We start from the raw sequence: 10,559 nt of genomic DNA, 5'->3' as shown, positions 1-10,559 counted from the left end.
GCTGTACAGCCGCCTCTGTGAAATGGCTGGGACGAGGGGATTTTATTAGACGTGGGGGGCTTCCTTCCTGGCCTTCTCGGGGAAGGACAGAGCAGCGTCTAGAAGAAGGCTTGCCTGTTGCACCCAGAGTTGTGACACCCGCTGCCTTTATTCACACAGGCCTGTAAAACACTAACGAGATGCTCCCCGGCACCTTCTCCTTAGCGGGGTCACCAGCTTGTAGGGCTAAAGGTTTAAATGAACACATTCCACTGTCTCCATTTTTAAGATTACTAAATCAAAAGATCCCCAGAAGATCCTTCCACAGAGGCGGTGTTTCACCTCCTCGCTGTACTGGGGCACACACAGATGAAGGAAACACCGGTGGTCTCGGTGTTTCCATCCCTGCCTGCGCGGTCTCCGCAGCCATTTAAAGCAGCTCGTGTGATTATTTAAAAAAAAACCCCAACATATTTATTTAAAACAAAACATTTGGCCGAGGGGCGTGTTAACCAGACAAACTTAAAAAAAACCCACAAAAGAGCAAAAAAGAGGGAGGGAGGAGAGAGGCCCGTCCCGCCAGCCTCGGGGCCCCTCCCGCCTGGCGCGGGGGGCCGGCGGCTCCCCCGGCGCCGTGTCCCGGTCAGCCGGGGGTGCGGGGCCGCCCCCGCCGCTAGAACTCGAAGGTGCCGAAGTGGGCGGCGCGGCCGCCGGCCTTGGGCTGCGGCTTGTAGCCGATGCGGTCATTGATGATCTGCTCCCGGCTCTTGTGGTCGGCGCCCAGCGCGATGGCCGCCGCCGCCGCCGCCTCCTCGCCGGCCGCCACCACCTCCGCGTCCTCCCGCTGCTTCTTGCGGCTCTGCGGAGCAAAGGGGCCGCGTCAGGGCGCTCCCGGGCTGGGGGAGACAGACCCGCCGCGGGCGGCCGCCGCCGGCCCCGCTCGCACCTCCAGGTCCTTCCGGATGCTCTCGAACTCCTCGATGTCGTCCAGCTTCAGCTCCAGCCGCGTCGGCTTCCGCCGCAGCATCGCGACCCGCCGCCGCTCCGCCGCCGGCGAGGGCCGAGCGCGCCCGGGCCGCGCCTTCCCGGCATGCCCCGCTTCCCGGCCACACCTCCCGGCGTGCCCCGCGCGTTATGCCGCTAACGGGCACCGAGCCTCCCGGCGTGCCCCGCTTCCCGGGCCACACCTCCCGGCGTGCCCCGCGCTCCCCGCCCCGACCGGATGCCGCGCCTCCCGGCGTGCCCCGCGTCCCCCGGAAGTGGTTGTGAGGCGCCGGAGCCCGTTCGCGGCGCGTTGCGGCTCGGCTCCCCTCCCGGTGCGCGGCCGCCATGGCCTCCACGCGGGCACCGGCGGCGCGCGGCGGCGCCCGGCCCACCGTGCGGGCCCCCGCGCCTGCGGAGGTGGGCCTCTGGTGGGGGAGAGGGGGGGGAATGCGGCTCCGGGCCCGTTACCCGCACGGGGGTGGTGCCGGCCCGGAGGAGCGGGTGGAGGGCCGCAGGCCGGCCCGGGGGCTCGCGTTTGCTTTTGGGCGTGTGGGGTTTGCCGTGGCGGAGAGGCCCCGGTGTGGGGAGGCACCCCCGTGCCGCCGGTGACACTGGAGCCATTCAAAGGGCCGCGACCGGAGCGCTTCGGTGTTTTCATGCGTTTGTGCAGAATCCTTTCGTTTTTCTGGGAAAGTTTGTGGTAACGCTGCTCTCCTGGGAGGAGGGAGCTGTCTGCCTCCCGCCTCCCTCTGCTTTCCCGTGAGGGCACCGGGAGCTGGCGGTCGGCATCGCTCGCGCCTTTTCTGGGGCTTGTTCAGCAACATTAGGAAAAGCTTCATCTTCTAAAGTTGTTTGGTTTTTTTTTTAATTAAAAAAAAAACAACACAAAAAATTCCAGAGTCTTAAAAATGAGGTCCAAGCAGATAATAAAGAAACAGAAGACAACACAGTCTAATTTAAGCAAATTATTTAATGTGGCATTTTACTTTTGATCTTTGCTCTTAGGGCGTAGCCTTATTGTCCACGATTAACACCTCACATACAGTTTCAGGGTCTCGTCATGATGTACATACGTACTTTCTCTAGCAGAGCGGTGCTTTCTTGCACAGCCGAGCTGTTTGTTGTCTCCTTTCTAGCCAAAACACACTAAAAATTCTGCCTTCACCTTCCAGGCCACAAAGAGCAAGCCCACAGAAGAAAGCGATGCTCCTCCACCCAAGAGAGCCCCCATCTTTTATGGCAGTTTGGAAGAGAAGGAAAGGGAGCGTCTGGCAAAAGGAGAATCAGGGCTGCTGGGAAAAGAAGGGATGAAAGCTGCGATCGAGGCTGGCAACATCAACATAAGCAGCGGTGAGAATGTTTAACCACCTTTTTTTTTTTGTTTCCCCATCTCACTCTGGCATGTGACACTTGCAAAAGTCTCTGATCAACTTTGAGCGTAATTTAAAGTAAAAAACGTTGGGACCGTTGCCTGGACTGTTGGCTCTTTGTTTGGACCTTCCTGTTTGAGAGGGGTCTCTCGTCCGATTGGGGTTTTCAACCTGATGGTTTCGTTTTTTGTTCAGGTGAGGTCTTTGATCTCGAAGACCACATGAGCGAGCGGCAGGCGGAAGTGCTGGCTGAGTTTGAGCGCAGGAAGAGAGCCCGGCAGATCAACGTGTCCACTGACGACTCTGAAGTGAAAGCCTGTTTGCGAGCGCTTGGGGAGCCCATCACGCTCTTTGGAGAAGGTCCTGCAGAAAGGAGGGAGAGGTGCTGTGTCTGCCCCGAGTCTTGCAAACAGGGAACTCTCAGTTTATCAAATTCCTGACGTTTTCCTTGTAGTTGGGGTGCAGTGAGTGCCGGCAGTCAGTAATGCTTCATTACAGTGCGGCAAGAACGCTGGGGAAGAAAGAGTGGCTGACAGTTGTTATTTGTCAGGTTAGCTGAGAATTCACCGAGTGAATACGACTTAATGTGTTTCTTTCCAGATTAAGAAATATCCTTTCGGTGGTTGGCACAGATGCATTAAAAAAGACCAGGAAAGATGACGACAGGTCTAAAAAATCCAAAGAAGAGGTAATGGTCTGCCTTGTTCTCTCAGTGCTGAGGGAGATACGTGTGATACCCTTTGAGATACCTTACTTTGACGGTCTCTGCTATGTCCAGGACTCTTGGTTTTGGTCAGTCTGCAGATTCTCATGTCATCCCTTCACGCTTCTTTTGTGTTGCCCATCTTAGCAAAACTGTGGCAATGTTTTATCTAAATCAGGAGCATTAAGTCTGGCTTGTACTTGCAGGCCAAATTCCATGCTGCATACAGCATATAAAACAGGAGATCAGACGTTTGGACTGTTACTTAGCATAGCAAGTCCTTTATTGTTGTTTGTCTTCATACTTGGGAAGAAAAAAATATGTTCCTGCTACTGCATCTGTTTCTGCCTTTGATTCTTCTTTCTTTCTGCTTCTCCTGTCTCTTTTCTGAGTCCATTTTTTCCTTATTATTTTTGGGGGTTGCTTTAAGAAATAAGGACAATTTCAGCTCTGGGCAGTTCTGGGCTTTCTTTTTACTGGGTGATGTGGAGGGAAGGAGGGAGCTGTACATCATTAAGTAAAAATTGAGTTAGTGTTCAACTGGAATATTCTTGAGTGAAACGGCAGCATGTCAGGATCTGATCTGTAGGGCAGAGAGTTTGACTTGGCTCTCTCAATCCCTTTTTCTAGGGCTTATAGTTATGCAAAATGCCCTTAAAAAGAGACCTTAACACAGCAAGATTTAAGAGCAGATGCTGTGGTGGCACTTACCTACTAAGAGGGGGTCATCTAAGGTAACTGAATGGAAGAGCAGCATCACATTAGCTTTTTCTTCAGTTTTGTTCTTTTTCTTACAGTATCAGCAAACCTGGTACCACGAAGGACCACGCAGTCTGAAAACAGCGAGGCTGTGGCTTGCTAACTACTCTCTCCCCAGGTGAGATAAAACAGCACAAGTGAAGGAGGGAGATGCAACCTTTCGTACAATGTAGCCGCTAATCCCACTGCAGGTAGTGCAGGAAATTTGAGATGAAAGGAATGGGGAACGTACGCTGGTAGACAAGTCCAGTGAGCTTAGAGCTTGAGTTCTCAGTGAGTGACTGTAGCATTAGCCCAGTTTGGGGGAAGAAGGGGGAAAGACCTGTTTCCAGCAGCAGGGCAGGGAAAATGTCGGGGCTTGTTACTCAACCTTTCCTCTTCACAGGGCAGTGAAGCGGCTAGAAGAAGCCCGGCTGCTCAAAGAGATTCCAGAGGCAACCAGGACATCGCAGAGACAGGAGCTACACAAATCCCTGCGAGTAGGTTTGGCAGCTGCTCAGCTGCTGTTTTTACAATTTTTTGCTGATCCTCTGAAGAGATCAGAAAGAGATCAGCTGCCCGGAGGTGCTGTCCAGATGCGTGTGGTTTTCTGCACTGTCATCTGTTGGAAAGCTGTGCTTTTTCTCTCTTTCCCTGTGGTATGCATAAAGCATGTTCTCTTTCTTCAGTGATTCAGAGAGATGTACTTTTGTTGTCCCCTTGCACGGCAGAGGGATGAAGAGACATCCCTGCATTGCCTTGCCACTTGCCCGTGAAGCTAAAGGAATTTATTCCTGGCTTTGTCACAGGTTTAGCTGGCTAGGAAGGGACTGCTCACTTTCCTCTTCCTGTACAATGGTCACTAGTGCATAAAACCAAGGGAAATAATAACCAACACAGTAATGCAAAACATGTTTTAGATGACTCTGAGACGCCCTTTACGAGCATGTTAAGTCAGATTCCCAGCTTAACCAGACAGAGAGACTTAAGCACACAGTGTGCTGCCACTCTAATCCTGTTTACACGCAGAGGCGTTAGCTGCCAGAGGATTTGCTTCTCCCCTAAGAGCAGCCCACTGCTTGCCCTAGTCTGTCTGGTTGCGTTCATTGGATGAGTAGTAGAAAGAGGCCAAAGCTACAGTAAGTTCTCTGTCAAAACCGTAGTTGCAAAGCAGGCCTGCGGGGTTATTGGTGGCAGGTACCGAGGGTGCCACGTTCAGAGCTAAGCTGTGCCCCGGGGCCGTGCTAGTTTACATCGGTCAGGCTGGCTCGGTGGCCTCCTGCTTGGAGCTAGAGTGGCTCTGAGGCAGCTCCTCCCTTGGAAAGTGAGTTTCCAAAGGCCTCTGCCTCCTCCTGCGTATATTTGCCTCTCTCACCTCAGTCTTTGGCTGGAGCTTTCTCTAGGTTCTTTGTACTTTCCTCATTTATTGTTTTCTTTCTATTTGGTTGCAGTCCTTGAATAACTTCTGCAGTCAGATTGGAGACGATCGCCCACTGTCCTACTGCCACTTCAGCCCGAATTCCAAACTCCTCGCTACTGCCTGTTGGTAAGTTTTCTTCTACGGCACTTGCTTTAGGGGCTGGGAGAGCACAGCAGGAGTGAAGGAGAGGGATGTTATTGGAGGCTTGTGAATCACAAGAGTTCAGAAATGCTTTTTCTTCCTACTCTGAACTCTCTCTTCACTTTGTTTTAGAGCCTAGCAGAGATTTCAGTCTGAGTCCATTAGTTCCTATGGCTGGTTGCCCAAAGTGTATTGGTATTTTAGCCATTGCAGAACTCCCCAGGGTGGTTTTTGATCTGTTCTTTGACATTCCTGTGTACACCGACATCTATTTCTTGTCTTCAACAGGAGCGGATTGTGCAAGCTCTGGTCCGTGCCTGACTGCAACCTTGTTCACACCTTACGAGGTAGAGAGCGACTTGCACTGAGACTCTTTGCTTAGTTCTTTTGTTCCTCTCTGGGTTGAGTTCCTGTGTCTGAATTAATTTGTGACTCAAAATGTAGTGTTCTTTGGGCAGATTTATTCTAATCGGAGCATCACTGAGGCTTGTGGAGCATGGGCATGTGTCAGATAATCAAGAGGAAGCCCTGGCCTTTCTCTTAGAGCTAAGACCCAAGTTTGCTGTTTCTGTTTCTGAACGGTGTTTTGTTTTGTTTCAAAACCTGGTTTGAATTATTTTGAGCCAAGTATCAGCATTTTTGGCCAGGTCCCTTTCACAGCAGTGAGGTTCTTTGAACAGTGGTCACAACTTTGACTAAGTACAAATGTGAGGACAAATCTCTTGATTCATCTGTTGAATTTTCACTACATTTTGAGGGTTACAAACCTTGGCATTTGATAGTCTTAAGTGGGTGCTACTGGAAGTGCAGTTTAGCTGTTTGCAGGACAGATGTGTCTGGCAGTTACAATGCAACTTCACCCAACGTGGGAGGACACAGTGAAAGTGTTCACTGGTACCTGACTAGCTAGTAACAAAGAAATGCCGCTTTTCTGAAAGATTGGCCAAGATCACGTGGCAGGTTATGAATTTTGACTTTCCTTTCTCGCAAGGACATAACACCAACGTAGGAGCAATAGTCTTCCATCCCAAAGCGACTGTCTCCCTAGACAAGAAGGACGTTAACCTGGCCTCGTGTGCGGCTGATGGTTCTGTCAAACTCTGGAGCCTTGAAAGGTCAGAATGATACCAGACACGCACAGCTGCAGCATTGCTGTTTTGGGGTTTATTTTGTGGTACTAAACGTTGGACATTTACCATCCTCCTGCAAATATAACCTTTTCTTGTAGTTATACCAGTGCAATTCCTGGCCTCAGTATGTGCCACCTTCTTCAGCAGGAAAAGAGATCACCCTGATTAGGGGAATCAAGGTGAGGGGAAATCGTCTGAAAAGAATCAAGTCAGAATTGCTGCTGGGCATTGGTAAACTGCTTTGGGTGACGGATGGAAGATTTGGAGATTGTTTCGTTCTAACCTTTCATTTAGGAGAAAATTTCCCCTCTTGGATATTAAGAAATGAACTTTTGAGTTATTGGAAAGCACCAGTATCCAGAGAGGGACTAACCAAATACATGACCATGCACAAAACCTTCTGCCTGTAATGAAAACAAGTGGCTCTATCATTGCACAGTGTAGTTTTGGAAGATGCACAGCATCTGTCTGAAGCCTGTGAAGAGAACGGTGTAGATACCGAGCCCTAGCATTGGTGGTGTTTGAAAAGTGGAGCCCTGCAGTACACCCCAGGAAGAGGCAGGCAGCTCTGAGATCCTCAGTTGTTTCTCCTTAGCTGAAAGTCACCGTTTCTAATTGCAGAGGCGTACCTGTGCAAAGGGACAGGTCTCATGTGACCACGTCTCTTTAGCCTGTTGGAAAGAAACTAAATGCTGTTCAGGCCTGCTGCTGACCTGCTGCCTGTAATTCCAGGAGAATAAATATTCCCTCTATCCTGCCTCCCTGCAATTCTTCAGAATAGCAGGATTTGCTGTAGTTCAGAATGTGTTCTGTGTAGTCACAGTAAAACTCCCTGCAACTCAGGTAGTCTGCGTTTTGTTTCTGCGCTTTCAAAGTGCTAATGACAAGGGCCTTGTTAATTTTCAGGAATAATACTAATTATCCCAGGAGAACTTTATAACGAACATGAGTGTGGATAAAAGGGTTTCACTTCGAGCTTTAGCTGTGTGAACAAAAGGCAGAATTCGGAGTCATTAGTTTAAACTCTGATTTTCCTGTCTGGCTTGCATTTAATTAGCAGCTGTCTTGCTGTGATCATAATGTTTGCAAAGGCCCGGCTGGAGCCAGCCACCTCTGACCAGTGTCCGCTGATTTTTGTTTCTGTTTTTCAGTGATGAACCGGTGGCAGATATTGAAGGACACAGCATGAGAGTGGCACGTGTGATGTGGCACCCCTCTGGGAGGTTCCTGGGTACTACCTGGTAGGGAGATGCGGTTATTTGCTTTAAGACATTACCATTAGCTGTGTAGCTGGTAGCCCAGCGGGTGCCATTGCTTGTCCACAGAGGAGCCCCGCATGGGCGAGGGTTGGCCACCCGTGACAACAGCTGGGCTGTTGCAAGGTAAATAGCAGCAAGTCATTGGGATTCCTTTCTCTGCCCCTCGTGTGAGACCCTGTTGGTCTCCAGCTGGAAATAAAATGCCCACAGAGTTAGTGAAATACCCTGTTATTCTCCTTGGAGATACATTTAGGTGGACAAATGCTTTGTTTTTTACAGCTACGATCACTCGTGGCGCTTGTGGGACTTGGAAGCTCAGGAAGAGATTCTCCATCAGGAGGGGCACAGCAAAGGGGTCTATGACATTGCCTTTCACACGGATGGGTCTCTCGCTGGGACTGGGTGAGTTTGCTTTGCGTCAGGACTGGATGTGGAGTAGTAGCAAGGTTTTGTTGCTGACTGATGCCAAGCGCCCCAGCGATTTCTGCTGGTGAGGCTGAGCGTACTCGGGCGGCTGCTGAAGTCTCTGACGGGTAATGCTCGGGTTCTCTCTTCTAGTGGACTGGATGCTTTTGGCCGGGTGTGGGACTTGCGCACGGGACGCTGTATCATGTTTCTAGAAGGCCACCTGAAGGAGATCTACGGGGTTAACTTCTCCCCAAATGGGTAAGAAAAGAACTTGCATGGTTTACGTGGGAGCTCTGAGTACAAACCCCAGCTCCCAGCAACGTGTTCTTCCTCCACCCTTTGGCAGATACCACGTCGCAACTGGCAGTGGTGACAATACTTGCAAGGTATGGGACCTCCGCCAGAGGAAGTGCATCTACACCATCCCTGCCCATCAGAACCTGGTGACCGGCGTGAAATTTGAACGTAAGGACCTCCTGTCTGATGTTCCTCATACCTGCCTCTCCTGAGCTGAGGTGGCAGGGGATGGGGCAACTCAAAAACACAGCTTCAGGTCAAGAAGGCCTGTACTGGTTAGCAGTAGAAGATTTGTCATGGTTTTATTTGCAAATCTCACTTCTCCCTTTTTCTCATCCTCTCCTGCAGCCAATCACGGTAACTTCCTGCTCACAGGCGCTTACGACAACACCGCAAAGATCTGGACTCACCCCGGCTGGTCCCCTTTGAAAACGCTGGCTGGTCACGAGGGAAAGGTGATGGGACTGGATATCTCCCTCGACGGCCAGCTGATAGCGACCTGCTCCTACGACAGAACCTTCAAGCTGTGGACAGCGGAGTAGCTCAGAGGTGCTGCTGATGAACTGGAACGGAGACGTTAATGGCTTTGAACTAAGACTTGCTTTTTTTATATTAAAGGAAAAAAAGGACTCGGCTATTGCAACGTGCATTACGGCAGCTGTAGTCACTGGCTGGTCTGGGGTTGAGGCGCTTTTGAAGCACCTGTGTTTGCCAGGGCTTGGCTGGAGTCAAATCTTGGGTGATGTTTTTCCACTTTTTAGGAGTTGGTTTTTATGCTGCAGGTACTGCTTTCTGCTGTAATTTGGAGATGATCCATCTGCTTCCACCCTCCCTTCCAAGTTAGGCTCACAGGTTTTCTCCAGTCGGTTTTAAACATTTGTAGGTAGCCACACGACACCTCAGGTATGGTGTGTTGTTCAGCCTCTGTTAATACCCTTCTTACCTTCCATTTTCCAAGAGCCTTTGGTCGGAGTCTGTGGCTTCAAACTTGATTTGCATTTAAAGAAAGAAAAACTAGCTGTCAGTAATAAGAGCACGGTGCCCTGCTTCCCCTGCCTCCGCAAAGGTAGCCTCGGAATGTGGAGGTCTGCATCCCCTTTGTATTCACTCACAGGAGATGTTAAAGGCCAGGGAAACTTTTCTTTTCCATGTACCGCCTCATGTCCTAGCTCCCTGAGCTGTCTCATGAACTGGGTGTTTCAAATCCGTGTAGGCATCTCCTGGTTAGGTTTTTGCTGTGTCTCACCTGCGATAGTATGAAGGCGGCTATTTCAGCGTAGGATTGTCTTGTTCTAACTTACACTGTGGGGAGCCTTCTTATTCGTTGTTTATTCTTTAAATTGAGGTTTTGCAAATGTTGTGTTCTGGAAAATCAAAACATGTTTTGAATGTGCACCCGAGCCTCTGGGTCTGACTCAGGAATGGAGAACGTACAGGTGCTTCACAACACGCGGTTTGATTTCTGTCTGTTATCGTAAAAAACCTTCAGGAGAAAAGAGAAGACTGATTCATCTCCCGGTTGCCAGCTGGAGAGCAGCTGTCCCTGTTCCTTGGGAGTGAGCACCGTTCTGTTCTCAATGCTTGCAGTGCAGCTGGAGATCGTGTTTTAAGAAAAAAAAACCCCAAACCCACTCACAAGTTACTTTTCTTCTAGCAGAGTGTTGTGGGCTTCCTCCTCCCTTCCAAGTAGTATGGTGGCATCCGCCACGTGCTGTATGCTAGCTCTTATTTACTCCCAGGGAAAATACTATGGGATGAGAGGCCAGCAACTAACAGAAAAATATTTAATTGCAGTCTGCTCCTGGGTAAGCCTGGATACCCAGCTATGCGTGCGCGAGCTGGTTCTTGAGTATCTCATACAGCGTCAGCTAAAGGCAGGGTCCGGGCCCGGCGGCTGTGCGGGGGGCTCCCAGCCACGCAGCCAGGATGAGACCCCCCCCCCTCCAGGGTGTTTCTCATCAGGTTGCCGTTCACGGGACAATCCTGGCCCAGCAGCCGCCCAGCAGGCTCCCACATTCCTCGCTGCCTTAGGGTGACATTTTGGTCACCAGTGAATGTTCTCCTGTGTTTACACTGGCGTTGTTCCTGGGGTGTAAATCCCAGTGCAGGGTTTCTGTCACGCCGTGTTCA

The 10,559-nt window shown here is 50.7% G+C and overlaps 2 protein-coding genes across 3 annotated transcripts; one reads left to right on the top strand and one right to left on the bottom strand.

Annotated features, from left to right (window-relative positions):
• Positions 1-430: 430 nt before the first annotated feature.
• Positions 431-1,024, bottom strand: CDC26 (cell division cycle 26). The gene is made up of 2 exons (XM_050907968.1): positions 926-1,024; positions 431-838 (listed from the first exon to the last, which is right to left on the bottom strand). Exons 1-2 carry the CDS (start codon positions 1,004-1,006, stop codon positions 653-655), a joined length of 267 nt encoding a protein of 88 aa, XP_050763925.1. The 5' UTR covers positions 1,007-1,024; the 3' UTR covers positions 431-652.
• PRPF4 (pre-mRNA processing factor 4) lies at positions 960-9,824 on the top strand. Of its 2 annotated transcripts, none has more exons than XM_050907967.1 (14): positions 960-986; positions 2,136-2,313; positions 2,529-2,715; positions 2,934-3,021; positions 3,834-3,913; positions 4,181-4,274; positions 5,226-5,320; positions 5,624-5,682; positions 6,327-6,450; positions 7,617-7,706; positions 8,004-8,126; positions 8,283-8,390; positions 8,479-8,597; positions 8,778-9,824. In XM_050907967.1, exons 1-14 carry the CDS (start codon positions 960-962, stop codon positions 8,969-8,971), a joined length of 1,566 nt encoding a protein of 521 aa, XP_050763924.1. In that variant the 3' UTR covers positions 8,972-9,824. The 2 variants fall into 2 exon arrangements, with proteins under 2 accessions (XP_050763924.1, XP_050763923.1); XM_050907966.1 differs by lacking the exon at positions 960-986 and adding an exon at positions 1,309-1,380.
• The last annotated feature ends 735 nt before the right edge of the window (positions 9,825-10,559 follow it).

The sequence above is a fragment of the Gymnogyps californianus genome, chromosome 18 (genome assembly GCF_018139145.2).
Source record: "Gymnogyps californianus isolate 813 chromosome 18, ASM1813914v2, whole genome shotgun sequence".
Lineage (NCBI taxonomy): Eukaryota > Metazoa > Chordata > Aves > Accipitriformes > Cathartidae > Gymnogyps > Gymnogyps californianus.
Note: the sequence above shows the minus strand (reverse complement) of the source record. Positions and strands in the feature narration are given on the sequence as shown.

Bases quoted from the DNA above. Each gene is read 5' to 3' on its own strand.
- PRPF4 (XM_050907966.1), top strand. From the start codon at position 1,309: ATGGCCTCCACGCGGGCACCGGCGGCGCGCGGCGGCGCCCGGCCCACC. The intron at 5,683-6,326 runs GTAGAGAGCGAC...CTTTCTCGCAAG, and splicing joins CCTTGTTCACACCTTACGAG to GACATAACACCAACGTAGGA. The intron at 6,451-7,616 runs GTCAGAATGATA...TCTGTTTTTCAG, and splicing joins AAACTCTGGAGCCTTGAAAG to TGATGAACCGGTGGCAGATA.
- CDC26 (XM_050907968.1), bottom strand. From the start codon at position 1,006: ATGCTGCGGCGGAAGCCGACGCGGCTGGAGCTGAAGCTGGACGACATC. The intron at 839-925 runs GTGCGAGCGGGG...TTTGCTCCGCAG, and splicing joins GCATCCGGAAGGACCTGGAG to AGCCGCAAGAAGCAGCGGGA.